Source organism: Chionomys nivalis, chromosome 1 (assembly GCF_950005125.1).
Source record: "Chionomys nivalis chromosome 1, mChiNiv1.1, whole genome shotgun sequence".
In the NCBI taxonomy this organism is placed as follows: domain Eukaryota; kingdom Metazoa; phylum Chordata; class Mammalia; order Rodentia; family Cricetidae; genus Chionomys; species Chionomys nivalis.
This window is the reverse complement of record NC_080086.1, coordinates 8,148,103-8,163,127: the sequence shown is the minus strand read 5'-3', so window position 1 is coordinate 8,163,127 and position 15,025 is coordinate 8,148,103. Positions and strand designations below refer to the sequence as shown.

The following is a 15,025-nucleotide window of genomic DNA, read 5'->3' as shown; positions in this document are numbered from 1 at the left end:
AAAATTAAAGTGGAAAAATCTGACACCATGATTACATGCATTTGGAGATCTGTGATCTTTAACATCAGGACTAGTGTTCCTTCCTATATCAAGTATGCAGTAGGGCTGAGGTGGTACAGAAGAGTACTTTCTACTTTTGCAGAGGACCCAGCACCCACAGCCATTTTTGACTCCACCTCCAGAGGGTGTCTCACCTTTTCCTAACCATCATCAATGTGTACATACCCACAGATAATTTTTTAAATGGGAACATATAAATATAATGCACACTCACACATTTTGTTTTCTTGAGTTATTGACACTGAACACTGTTCCTAAACTTGGCGAACAGCTTCTGCTTCCTACTCAGCCCCTACCTGCAGACTTCCATGGCAGAATGTAGGAGCTCCAGCAGAAACAAGAATCCCATTTAAACTCTTAACTGGTCTGTAAGCTGAATCTTGGAAACCAATAGTTTACTATGAATTCAGCATTTACTTGGGGATTATGACCAAGAAATGGCATTGAGACTTATCCTCTCTCCTTGCAGAAATGGTCTTGATGCAAACATATATTCTGGAAATGACTTGAAAAATAAATGCAATACCTGTCTTGGTCTCTGTTACCATAACACAAACATCCTTAGGTATGTTAGAACATGAAACAAAACTTCAAAGTGTTATGAAGAAGTGGTGATTGCTTCAGAACACACAAAGGTTAAGGGCAGTCGAATCTCCAAGGTCTGGCTTGAATCTTACTTGTTCAGTGACTGGTTGTCATCTTTGGATACCTCTCATTTTCCTTACGATAAAACAGAGATACAAATGTTCAGGGCAGTTATTTTAACCAGGGTGACTTTGTCCCTTCCTCCAGGAACATTTGAAGGTAACTACAGGACTCTTTAGAGTGCCCTGAGAAATGGTGTCCATGGACATTTGCCAGGTCTGTCAGGTGACCATCTGAGCTGGGGCCAAACATCTCACTGCCAGTTTTCTACAGTGAGTACCATCCAGTCCAAAGCATCACTAGTGCTAAGGCGAAGAAACACGACCTTATAACTTGGGAGATCAAAATCTGTGCATAACACCTGCAATATAAGCCCTAGTTGGGTGTTGGCCCCTATTATGGCCACACCTTGTACTAAGAGTTCTATATAATTTTCTCATTTTATTTACATATCTTTGGCTAGGGATACAGCTCAATGGCAAGTATTTGCCTAGCTTCAAAATAGGGTAGACCATTCATATTGAAAAGGAACCATTACCACGACTGCTCATGGATGAAGGAATCAAGGCTTTGGTTCAATTAGACAGAAGGTAACATGCTCAGACCACTGTCAATCCAGAACAGAGCTGACTCTCAAACCCAGGTGTCTTAGGGTTTACTATTGCTTTGAAGAGATACCATGACCATGACTGAAATTACCTGGCGCGAGTGAAAAGTAAACACGGAACACAAACAAACCCTTTTAGGAGTTTATTAGAGGGGGTGAGTACAGGCCTGGGATCGGTGTGCAGAGAGATGTGGGGAGATGGCGCGTCCAGCTTTTAAAAGCTGCTTAGCACATACGCACAGGGGGTGGGCATGACTATGTTATACACTGATGACGCAGATGATGAGCGACTCATGCGTGCGTGCAAGGGTTTCAGCTGAGTCATACGTGGATGTAATCATGAATATGTACACGTGGATCATGCGTGGGCCCTTTGTGCCTGAGGGCCCGTCCGCACATGCCTGCCTTTAGAACCCGGAAGTGCAGCCTTATCTGTGGCTGAATAATTACAATGGCAACTCTTATAAAGAAAACATTTAATGGAGGGTGGCTTGCTTACAGTTTCAGAGGTTCAGTCCATTATGATCATGAAGTAGAGCATGGTAGCATGCAGGCAGACATGGTGCTGGAGCTCAGAGTGCTACATCTTGTAGACAAAAGGAAGTCAGCTGACTGTCACACTGAGTAAAGATTGAGAAAAAGACCTCAAAGCCCACCCCTACAGTGACACTTCCAACAGAAGGTGTGGCCCAGATTAAAGGTGTCCACTCCAGCCTAGATTGCTGTATGCTCCAGCCTCCAAGTCTAAATTAAAGGTGTGTGTCATCTAGCCTCCTCCAACAAGACCACACCTCCTAATAGCCCCACTCCCTATGAGCTTATGGGGGGCAAACACATTCAAACTTCCACACCAGGGTTGTTATAATGGCTCTTAACCATCCCCAAGCTGAGTCTTAGATAACCCATGTGTATCAGTCTCTGTCTCTTTCATTTCTCTATTGTACTGTCTTCTTGACACCTGGGACTTTGTGAGTCAACCTAAGCATTCGTTTTCCTTCACTATCAAAAGCAACTCCAACATACGTCTTTCCCAATTTCACAGAACAGTTTCTTCCTTTCAGAGAATTAAAATGGGAGATTTTATAAGAAAGGTGTGCACATGAGCATGCGAGCACACACACACACACACACACTAATACACATTACTTCTCTAGTTATAACCTCAAAATTGTAGCCACAGCTTGAGAGATGGCTCAGGGGCAAAGAGCATGTTCTGCCTGCCCTTGCAGTGGACTCTTGCTTGGCTCCCAGCACTGACATCAGTTAACTTACAACCACATGTGACTCCAGCTTCAAGGTATCTGGTGCCTGTGACACCATGTGTACATATCTACACATAGCTGTAATTAAAACTCTTCAAAAGTTGTAACCATATTCTCAAGACATGGAAATCATGGAACACACTATGAGTGAATATTCTAGTGCTAACTCTAAGGCAGGTTACAGAAACAGAGATGGCAGAATTTAGGGACATTGAAGGTGGAGGAAGGTCATTTAAAAAAAGGAGGAGAAGCATACAAAGTGAGCTTATATCTTGTATCTCATCACCAGGGAAGCGGAAGCCAGAAGGTCAAGTTCAAGGCTGGCCCTAGATACAAAGGTCCTGAGACACCATCTCAAACAGCCTAGAGAAAAGGACACAAGAAACCACGCTGCAATGTCTAACTTTATTTGTTCAAGAGCTCCTAGTGCAAACATCAAACAAGTCTGGGTTTTGATCTGTGAGCTCATATCACATGTCAGGGGAGAAGCAAATTGTGACCTACAGACAAGGCTGAAGACTAAAGGTTCACGGTTAGTGACTTTGGAGGCTTGGGTTTTACAGCCTAGAACCCAGCAGTCACAGGTCTTTTAGGTCCTTCTGGATGTCCCACAGGGTGTCTGCACTCTTCCTGAGCTGAGCAACCTCATCATCCTTCAGCTTCTGGTTGATGACACTGGTCAGTCCTCGGGCATTGAGGATGCATGGGAGGCTGAGGAAGACTTCGTTCTCAATGCCATACATCCCCTGTGAGAGCAACAAAAGCATTCAGACAAGGCATGAGGTCATGGTTCAGATGATCAGCAGAGTTATGTTGAATACAGACGACTGTAGATTTGGTGAACACGTATTCTCCTATTTTGCATTTAACTGGTCCATATGTCCATATATCTTTGGGGATTGAAGTCATTTTCATATTTATAGACTATACAAACTTACACTGCAAAAAAACTAGTTACAAGAAGGTAGTCAGTACTTAGTTTTTAAGTCAAATACTATATTCTGCTTAAATATGCTTTGCTATAGGAGTCTTTTTTTTTTTTTTTTTTTTTTTTTTGGTTTTTCGAGACAGGGTTTCTCTGTGGTTTTGGAGCCTTTCCTGGAACTAGCTCTTGTAGACCAGGCTGGTCTCGAACTCACAGAGATCTGCCTGCCTCTGCCTCCCAAGTGCTGGGATTAAAGGCGTGCGCCACCACCGCCCGGCTCGCTATAGGAGTCTTTAAATGACTTTCAATGAGGTCCCTTAATGGATAACTTTCCATCAACTCATTTTTTTTTAATCTTTATGTTGTTTGTGCCTAGGGTGGCACATGCCTTTAATCCCAGCACTCAGAAGGCAAAAGTACACAGATTGTTGAAGCTAAACTATGAAGAGCAAGTTCCAGGACAGCCAGGGCTACATAGAGAAACTTGTCTTGAAAACACAACAACAATTTATTTTTTGTGTTTCTGTGAGTTTATTTGTGCCAATGAGTACAGGTGTCTACAAAAGCCAGAAGAGGGTGTCAGATCCCCTGGAACTGGAGTGATAATACCATCAAGAGGTGCTGAGGAAGCAGTTTTAACTCACTCTCAAATGTTCTTTAAATAAGGGAATTGATTAATTATAGTTAACTTATCTTAATCTTTAAAACTATTAACCTCAAACATTTTTGTACATACACCAAAGTAGATAAAATAAAAACATTCTTCTCTAGGCACCCTAAAGAAGCCAACAATTACTCAAATTTTCCCATACTCGCTTTATAAACTGTCCATAGTACCCTAAGCCAAACATCTGGTGCCATGCTGTACACCTACCTAACTACCTTTCTGTATGTGTGGGTATGCATGTGTGCATCGTGTTTCGGTGTGTGCATGTAGAAGTCAGAAGTTGACAGCAGGCGTCTTCCTTGATGGCTCTTCACTTTACTCCCCTTTGAAATGACAGCTTGTCAATTCAGCTTCCCAGCCAGCTAGCTTACTTTTGGGGATCCCACTTACTTGCCATATTTTTTTTTTCATTCTTGGCACTGACATGTAGAAACAACTCACTTGCTACATATGCTGTTTTAATATAACTTTACTTTTCTTGGATGGCTTTTATTCCAACGAAGTAATGTAGTAAATGTTCATCTCAAACTTGCCATGTAGCTGAGGATGACTTTGAACTTCTGATCCTTTTGTCTCTACATCCTCAGTGCTCAGATCTGCACAACCACACCTGATTTCAGCAGAACTGGGAAACTAAACCTACATCCAGTCCCTGGCTTCAGGTTCTTTTGGCCTCTTCTGTATGTTTGCTTCATAGTTTTTGAATTAAACTAGATTTGCTATGTTATCGAGTGCTCCATGAAAGACTTTCTACGGTTTATTACATAAGCTTAAAATGGACCTCGTATATGCCTATTTAATAGTACAGCAGAGGCAGGATCTGAACAGGACTCATGGTTAATAGTTTTATGGCACACAAGGAAGATTTCTCAGAAAACGTTGTCAGATACTTTAGCTCCTACAAAGTTAAGTGCTCTTGCCTTAGACTTTGGTTGGGAAGAGATCAACTATGTTTATATAAACTGTAAATGCAGAAGTAACTTTGGACTGAAGCTTCTTTGTCTTTCTCTAGATGAATCTCTTTATACAACATGAGACTAGACATGTTGCTACTTTTTTCCCCCAGCGGTTTCTCTCACCTTCACCATCGTAGACACAGGGTGAATCCGAGACAGGTTTTTCAACATGGACTCAATGAGGTCAGCCACACTTAGCCCAATGGCCCAGTTGGTATATCCTTTCAGCTTGATGACTTCATAGGCACTTAGGAAAAGAAACCATATGAGAGATTATTGAACCTGACACTGAATTGACACCTGCTCTGTCTCTAATGGTCATCTTGGCCAATTTCTAAACTTTTCCGGCTTTAGTTCCTTTAGTAAAGGAGAACATACACTTGTTTTGTAAGTTGTTTTAGGAATATTAAGTGAATTAATGTACAAATAAAAGCTGTAAAAATGTAAGGACTAAATGGCAGGTATCAGTGAATATTTATGAAGTCATGATGGTTATGAATATCCACTCTCTTTTCAAGATTTTTTTTTTAAATGTACGCATGTGCACCATTTGTCTGTGCATTTGTATGTGCAGGTGGGTACACGTGCACATGAGTGCCAGTATCCAGGGGCCAGAGGTATCAGATGCCCCTAGAGCTGGAGTTATAGGCAATTATGAGTCACCCACTGTGGGTGCTTGGAACTTAACTCCAGTCCTTTACAAGAGCAGTACAAACTCTTGACTGATAAGTTATTTCTCCAGTCCCTAAAACTGTGTGTGCACGTGGTTATTTGACTAACAGGGTCCAGGTTTACCTTATTGGCTGACAGGTAACACAGTGAAGGCCCTCTCTCTAGGCAGTTCCATGTTGACTGCTACAGCTGGATTTGTATTGCAGCTTTCTCTAGATACCTGCACAGCAAATCTGACTGGTCTAAATTAATCCTGCCTACTTCTTAAAGAGACTCATCAGGGGAGGAGCTTCCTGAGCAGGCTGTCTGGAAACAGCTTAGAGTTTTACCTTCTGGGACAGGACACGAACTCACCAAGGTGGGGTCACCTGTACTCACCTGTCCACCACCATCTTATGTACTTCCTTCCAGTTTTCACTGTCATTGTCTGTTCCCATTTCAGGGTTCAGCTCCTGAAGGGAGACTCCTGCCACATTCACCCCACTCCACACAGCCACTGTGAGAAAAACAAAACTTTCTTATCTCAGATCTCAACTCTGATGCAAATTATCCCAACACCAGTTGGTACTATTCAGTGGCATCTGACTCTAGTAGACTTTTCATCCCCTTTGGAGGGAGTATTTGTTCTAATACTTGGCTTCAACTAGCAACAAAACTGACCTTTTAAATAAATAAATATAACATGTATGTATACATACATACATATATAATTTGTATGTATGTATGTGTATTTATGTACTTGTATGAGCATGTACATACAAGGAGTCCAGAAGAGAGAGTCGAAGCAACTGGGGCTGAAGTGACAGGCAGTTATGAGCCAACTAATATGGGTGCTATGAACTTGGTCCTCTGCCTTCTGCCACAGCAGCAACTGCTCTTTGCTGAGCCATGCCTCCAGTTCCTACTACTGACCTTTTCACTCTCAACATATGTGGTTCAAAACAGTTACTGTATAATTTACAGAGAACATAAAATTCTTTCTAAATCTCTAGGTTGGTAAAAATTACAAGAGATTATAGTTTGGGACCATCCTAAACTCTCAATTTTAGAAATGTAAACTCCTCTACTGGGGATTGTTTGTTTGGTAACAAAAACCCATTTCTTTTTAAGAAAAAAAAACCTATGGTAATTATACCCAAATACAGTTATTATAAAAGCACACTAATATATAAATTAGGGTCTCTATAATTTAGAGGAGAATGTCTACAAACAAACATAGGAACTGGACTTTGAAACCTCAGTCTCACACTCCAAAAGTGTGACTCACAGTATGAACGAGGGTTCAGGTACAGCTCAGTGCAATTACACAGAGACAGCAGCTAAACTGCTAGGGACCAAGTAAGATCCTCATGGTCCATGGTTTCTACTGTTTCAGGCCAACTAGACATCCTCATGGACTTTAAGGAAAACCATGTGATGTGAGAGCCCCCTTTGTATGCTGTGAATACTATTGGTAAATAAAAGAACTGCCTTGGCCTGTTGATAGAGCAGAACTTAGGTAGGTGGAGAAAACAAATACGGAGTTTAACACAGTTTCTCACTGTTTGCTGGTTGGAGGCTGCAGCTCCTTAAAGAGAGGTTTTCCTGACTCAGTGGTAGCCGTGGTTTTGAAATGCAGGCTTTCTGGGCCGTGCTGCTGGCATGACCTCTGGCTCCTTCAGGAGATCCAGCCAAGGAGCATTTAAATGGAGTCTGTGAGAAGAAGGCTACAACTTGCTTTGTGGAGACATAGACCCACTGTGTGCCTGAAAATGGGGCTGTGAGCATGGCTCTCAGAGGGAGCAAACAGCTCCACCATGCTGGGCTGGGCAGGACAAGCAGGCAGTGCTGTATTTCCTCTAGCAATGGCGCCACTTAAGTTTATAAGAAGGGCTTAACATTTTAAGAAGCGATTCTGGTCAAAAAATAATTACAGATATACAATAAAGACAAATCAAGATGGAAAAGACCTCTAAATGAGACACAGTGTTTAAAAAATGTACATAGGCTTGGGAGAGAAAAATAGAGTAAAGAGATAGTAAATGTAATATAAAAGAGTACAGATAGTAATAGATTAAAGGATTAAAAATAATAAAATAGGTATTAAACTTGTAAAAAAAGGTAACAGAGTAAAAATAAATAAGCCATGTAAACATAAGATATACAAAGAGAGTCAGAATATGTATATTATTATGTTTTCTTTAAATTTTTTGACTGTGAAGGAGCTAAGTACAGAGAGACATTTCATTGTATGGGCTGCTAAGCTAAGCCAACATATATCTTTTAGAAGTATCTTAAATTCAAAATATGGTTTTAAGGATATGTTGCTTTGGAAAAGAGGTTTTTCTTTTGTTTCCACAGAAAACGAGAATCTGTGGATTGCTTCCAGACTAATGTGGTTTGATGGACCAAGATCCCCTAAAAGGTTTCCTTAAACAACCCTCAAAAATTATTTTGCTTAGGGCTGGAGAGATGGCTCAGTGGTTAAGAGCATTGCCTGCTCTCCCAAAGGTCCTGAGTTCAATTCCCAGCAACCACATGGTGGCTCACAACCATCTGTAAAGAGGTCTGGCGCCCTCTTCTGGCCTTCAGGCATACACACAGACAGAATATTGTGTACATAATAAATAAATAAATATTTTAAAAAAGTATTTTGTTTAATAAACAGCAGAAAGCAGTTTAGAGAAGAATTGTGGCCGGGCGGTGGTGGCACACGCCTTTAATCCCAGCACTCGGGAGGCAGAGGCAGGCGGATCTCTGGGAGTTCGAGGCCAGCCTGGTCTACAAGAGCTAGTTCTGGGACAGGCACCAAAGCTACAGAGAAACCCTGTCTCGAAAAACCAAAAAAAAAAAAAAAAATTAGAGAATTGTGCCCATATTTCCAAATATTACTTATAAATGTTTATTTACATTTAAAGGGGGATATGCTAGAGATTTGCATTGGTATGGATCTTGGTTTATTGATACAAATTTGAGGTCAATTTTGTTATATCTTGTGATTGTGTAGTTCATTTTAAAATGTAATGTATAATTAAGAAATAAAGGTTAATAGATAATCTATAATAGTCAAGCTTGTAGTCATGTTAGATTTTCTAGATTGACAGTTATGTATTTCAGATGGGTAGGCATTCTTCAAACCTTTCAAAGACTACAGAATATGACATTTAAAATGTTTAAAATCTTAGGACTTTTATGACACATCTGCTCCTGGAAGCACCAATCTATTTCAAAAAATGATGGGCATCAAAAGAGGCTCCTTATGGAGTTTGTTAGCAATTTGGATAAGAAACTTCTCTTGCCTGGACTGCTTAACTGGACATGCAGGACCCACAGAAAAATGAATGCTAAACTTGCCTAAAGGTAAGACTGTCCTTTGGAGTTCTTGTTTCATGAAAGAGTCTGCCAGACATTCTGCAGGACACATAAAAATGTGACTGGCAAACTGCCAATATAGCAGATCTATAAAATTTCCTACTTTATGGAAAAGTCTGCTGGATACTATGGGTCTGTAGGCTAAAGATGGATGCCCTAATGGTACAGAAGAACTTTGGGTGACTTTCCAGATAGTGAGATGTCTCTGTCAATTCTAGAGTTTTGGAAGTTGCTTATAATGCACTTCCTGTTTACTTAGGTAATATATCCTACTGGAGTCTTTGATGGAGTTAGAGAGTAGATAGTAATAATATAGCTTTCCTTAATTATGATAAATGATAAAATAGATATAAATATTGTAACTAATTACTGCTTAATACCTGCTTTGTTATATGTAATTTTACTATGCTAAAGTTAAAACCTTCCTTTTTATTTAAACAGAAAAGTGGAGGTGATGTGGGATTTCCCTCTGTATGCTGTAAATACCATTGGTGAGTAAAGGAACTGCCTTGGCCTGTTGTTAGGGCAGAACTTAGGTAGGTGGGGAAAACTAAACTGAATCCTGGAAGAAAGGAGGCAGAGTCAGAGAGAAGCCATGGATCCATTGGAGACAGATACACTGAAACATTGCCGGTAGACCACAACCTTGTGGTGATGCACAGATTAATAAAGATGGGTTAAAGAAGATGTAAGAGTTAGCCAATAAGAAGCTAGAGCTAATGGACCAAGCAGTGATTGAATTAATATGGTTTCTGTGTGATTATTTCAGTTCTGGGAGGCTGGAACAAACCAGCGGCTCCCTTCCAACAACCTGGACTAAGGAAGACTCAGGAAACAGAATGAGATACAACTCAAGATATCAGGATGGATCCAGATGGGGAAGAGGGCCCACAGGACATCAGAGGGTGACATTTGCAAATGGTCTGTGGGTTAAATATGGGCTCAATGTTACATTCCCTGATTTTGCTTCCTGTATTGTGGCACAGGAAAAAAATAAAAGAAAAAAGAAACCCCCCTAGGCTTTGGTCCCAGCAATTTTGAGACAGAGGCAGGAGGATCAGAGTTCAAGGTTATCGTCTGATACTGGGAATTTTAGGCGAAGCTGGACGGCATGAAAAACAAAAACAAAACCACAGAACAAAGTAAAGCATGAGGAGGAGGAAAAGATAGAACAGAAGAAATCACAGATTCAAGGATTTGGGGAGAAAAGACCATGGTGACTGATTTAATGGAGGACGGCAAACACAGTGAGACAGGCAAGTTGGCTCAGCAGGTAAAGATGTTTGTTGCCAAGACTAATGGCCTGAGTTTTATCTTTGGTAATTTTGTGATAGGAGCAACTCCCAAAGTTGTCCTCTGATTTCCATGTGTGTGCAGATGTTCACACACAGATATTTTAAAAAATAGCTAGATGAAGTTGGGCAGGGTGGCACATACCTCTACTCCCTGCACCAGAGAGGCAGAGGCAGGCTGATCTCTGTGAGTTCAAAGCCTGCCTGGTCTACATGGCAAATTCCAGGACAGCTACATGGTTAAGTTCCATAGTAAGACCCTGCCTGTAAAACAACCAAAAAAAGGTAGCAAGGTGGATGGATGCATGGATGGATGGATGGATGGATGGATGGATGGATGGACAGATGACAGCAAAAGCAAACTTGAATAGATTCAAAAATACAACTATACTACTTCTGAATTCTTTCTGAAATATAGCAAAGCATATAAAATGAAAAAAAGAACAGTCTGCATAAGCCAGAAGCACAAAGAAATCATTTTTCTTACCGCTGGAGTCGCCATGTTCTCCCAGAATCCACCCATGGCAACTGCTGGGATGAATGCCAAGCTTCTCAGCCATAAGGTAGCGAAACCGAGCAGAATCCAGGTTGCATCCACTTCCAATCACACGGTGCTTAGGTAACCCGCTTAGTTTCCAGGTGACATAAGTAAGAATATCCACTAGATATTTTAGAAAAAAGAAAGTAAATTAGAACGGCTGAGCCAATTAGAAGGTGTTCTAGCCTCTCCTTCTCCACATGCCCATCTCTCAGATGAGATGTGACCTAAAAGATGTCTGTGATTTAACTTTTCATACCCAGGTTCAGACAGATAAGAATGAAGTATTTGTAAAGAAACAAATATGAAATATGTAAAAAACATGCACATGTATTATTATTTGACATAAGAATACCTAGGAGCTTTACAAGTCAATGAACTTTACCATGAAAGAAAGAAAAAGGGCTGGTTCAGCCCTCACTGGGATAGCTTGAATAAGAATGTGCCCCATTGGCTCATGTAGTTGAATGTTTAGTCACCAGGGAATGATCAGAAGAATCAGGAGGTGTGGCCTTGTTGGACTAAGTATGGCCTTATTGGAGTATGTGTGGCCTTGCTGGAGGAAGCAGTCAGTAGGGAGTGGGCTGTGAGGTTTCAAAAGCCCATGTAAAGCCCAGGCTCCCTTGTTCTGCCTATGGATCAGGATGTAGAACTCTTGAGGGCTGCCATGCTTCCTGCTATGATAATGGACTAAACCTCTGAAACTGTAAGTCAGCCCCAATTACATGCTTTATTTTGTTATAAGTGTTGCCTTGGTCATGGTGTCTCTAACAGGAACACAGCACTGACATACACACTTAGATTGCCCCCAGTTCTAACAGTCTGTGGCTGTGGAGGCTGTCATCACAAAAAATTGCCACTTCTAGGTTAGTAAGGGCTGCCAGGATGCATTTTCTTGAGTATGATATTGTCTAACAAGTTATCATGAAATTCATGTCATTACTGTCTCATGGTTGGACAGCTGCTGTGTAACCTTCACCTCCGTGTGGCACAGTGGTAAGACGTTTGCTGGGTCACAGAAGTTAAAGGCTATGTTGGAAAGAAAAGGAAAGAAGCACACTGTCGGAAAAGAAGCCGACAGTGCATCTGGTTATCCCCCCCCCCCCCACTGCACTCCTCTGTGCAGCCTGGCCAAGGTATTTTAAGTGCACTCTGACTGGATAATGCCTTTGTATGCCAACTTGAATGCATCAGAAGTGGTCCCCGTACAGACGTGGTACCCCCCCCCCACATACACTCTGCAGAAGTGGTCCCACCTTGCAGAAGTGGTTTCTCCCTACAGAAGTGATTTCCTCATGCAGAAGTGATTCCCCCACCTTGCAGACATTGTTCCCACCATACAGAAGTTCTGTGAAGACTCAGACTTGGAAAGTTTACCATGAAAGTGATATAATTAGTGTTGAAGGAGCTGAGGGCTGCGTTCCTGCCACCCAGCTCCTGGTCACCTGGCTAGTTTATGCCCCAAAATAACAACAACACACAAACTGTATTTTTTTTTTTTTTTTTTTTTGGTTTTTCAAGACAGGGTTTCTCTGTGGTTTTGGAGCCTGTCCTGGAACTAGCTCTTGTAGACCAGGCTGGTCTCGAACTCACAGAGATCCACCTGCCTCTGCCTCCCGAGTGCTGGGATTAAAGGCGTGCGCCACCACCGCCCGGCAAACTGTATTCTTTTAATCACTGGTCTACAGAGTTATTCTAGGTCAAAGAGATACAGAGAACCTGGCTCAAAAAGCAAAAAGTTAAAAGTAAAAATAAACGAAATAGAGGTTAAAACAAAGCTGCACAAAGATGGAAAATACACAGAGAATCTTGATACTTTATGCTATTATGCTCTCTATGAATTGTTTGAATGCTGAGGAAGGAGCAAGAGCTGCTAAAAGATATTTGTTTATAAATGCTGCTGAACTAATCCAAGATAGATATTTTCAAAATACCTTGACTTTAAAATTTGAATCTAAGGACATGATGCTTTGGAAAGGAGTTTCTTTTGTTTTCACAGAGGATGAGACTCTTTGGATTACTTCTATCACAATATGGTATGATAGACCACGCCCTCCTGAAAGGTTGCTGTGAACACCTTCAAAAAATTACTTTGTTCGCTCTCTTCTTGTCCCACCCAGCTTGCATCCAGAACCCTTCTTCCTTCTGCCCCCTTTCCTCTTTGGGCACATAACACCATCCAGCTCAGTCTGTCTGGCGCTGGGGGCAAATCCTCAGGGCAAGTAGGCAGATGAGACTTCCTTTGTCTCTCCAGCCAGCCTGCATCAAGCAAGGTAAGGCCTTTGTTTACAAACTACCCAACCTGCACGGAGATCTGATCTAGGCACCAGGAGAGACAGCAGCGGGGTGAGTTTGTGACCTGACTGGCGGCGGCGGAAGCAGCCCTGGACAGGGAACTCTGAAGTTCCTCATCCCCCACCCTATACTCCCTGGGCTCCCTGCAGGGGCTCTACACCCTGCATACTGCCTCTCTCTTCTTGTCCCACCCAGCTTGCATCCAGAACCCTTATTCCTTCTGCCCCCTTTCCTCTTTGGGCACATAACACCATCCAGCTCAGTCTGTCTGGCGCTGGGGGCAAATCCTCAGGGCAAGTAGGCAGGCGATACTTCCTTTGGTTCACTGGCCTGCCTGCACCAAACAAGGTAAGGCCTTTGTTTACGAACTACCCAACCTGCACGGAGATCTGATCTTGGCACCAGGAGAGCCATCAGTGGTAGAGCTAATCTGGGTACCAGGATTGCCGTCTTTGGGCACGGAGATCTGATATTGGTACCAGGAGAGACATCACTGGAGCACCAGGAGAGCTATCACTGCAGGGTGCCATCACTGGGAAAGTACATCAGTAGGCAAGGAGACCTGATCCGGTAAAAGAAGATCCATAGGGGAGCATTCGGAGAAAGAGATGGGCAGGCGCCAATGCAAGAATTCACCCAACAATCTGAAAAACTATATGAAACCACCAGAACCCAGCGACTTCACAACAGGAGGACATGAACACCTTAATCATGAAGAAGTAGATAAAATTGACTTTATGAAAGTGATTGACGCCCTTAAACAGCATGTAAAAAATGCCCTTATAGAAATGGATGAGAAGTATAACAGAAAGTTTGAAGAATTGAGTAAATCAGTGAATGATACCCTAGGAAACCAAGGAAAAACAATCAAACAAATAATGGAAACAGTTCAAGACTTAAAAACTGAAATGGAGGCAAAGAAGAAAACACAAACAGAAGGCCAGCTGGACAGGGAAAATCTAGGTAAATGAATAGAGACTACAGAAACAAGCATAACCAACAGAATACAAGAGATAGAAGAAAGAATCTCAGATTCTGAAGATACCATAGAGAAAATAAACACGCTGATCAAAGAAAACAGCAAGGCCAACAAATTCTCATCACAAAACATTCAGGAAATATGGGACACAATAAAAAGACCAAACCTAAGAATAATAGGAATAGAAGAAGGAGAAGAAGCGCAGCTCAACGGTCCAGAAAATATATTTAATAAAATTATAGAAGAAAACTTTCCCAACCTAAAGAAAGATATACCTATGAAGGTTCAAGAAGCATACAGAACACCAAATAGGCTGGATCAAAGAAAACATCCTCTCGCCATATAATAATCAAAACACAAAGCATACAGAATAAAGAAAGAATACTAAGAGCAGCAAAGGAAAAAGGCCAAGTTACTTATAAAGGTAAACCTATCAGACTTACACCTGACTTCTCTATGGAAACCATGAAAGCCAGAAGGTCCTGGATAGATGTACTGTAGAAACTAAGAGACCATGGATGCAAGCCCAGACTACTATACCCAGCCAAGCTTTCGTTCACTATAAATGGAGAAAACAAAATTTTCCAGGATAAAAACAAATTTAAACAATACGTAGCCACAAATCCAGCCTTACAGAAAGTAATAGAAGGAAAATCACTAATCAAGGAGTCCAACAATGACCACAGTAACTCAGACATCTAGAAACCCTTTACCAGCACATCTCAAAGAAGGGAAACACACAAAATCTACTACTAAAAAAAAATGACCGGAGTTAA

At 41.6% G+C, this 15,025-nt stretch overlaps 1 protein-coding gene across 3 annotated transcripts in view; it reads right to left on the bottom strand.

Annotated features, from left to right (window-relative positions):
• Nucleotides 1–2,960: 2,960 nt before the first annotated feature.
• The window catches only part of Ldhb (lactate dehydrogenase B), a 30,064-nt gene continuing 17,999 nt past the window's right edge, over nt 2,961–15,025 (bottom strand). For all 3 annotated transcript variants that reach the window (XM_057771867.1, XM_057771886.1, XM_057771877.1), the window contains exons 5-8: nt 10,925–11,098; nt 6,173–6,290; nt 5,246–5,369; nt 2,961–3,320 (exon numbers count right to left, since the gene is read on the bottom strand). In XM_057771867.1, coding sequence (XP_057627850.1) covers nt 3,153–3,320; nt 5,246–5,369; nt 6,173–6,290; nt 10,925–11,098 — 584 coding nt within the window. In that variant the 3' untranslated portion in view covers nt 2,961–3,152. The remainder of the gene's footprint in view (nt 3,321–5,245; nt 5,370–6,172; nt 6,291–10,924; nt 11,099–15,025) is intronic.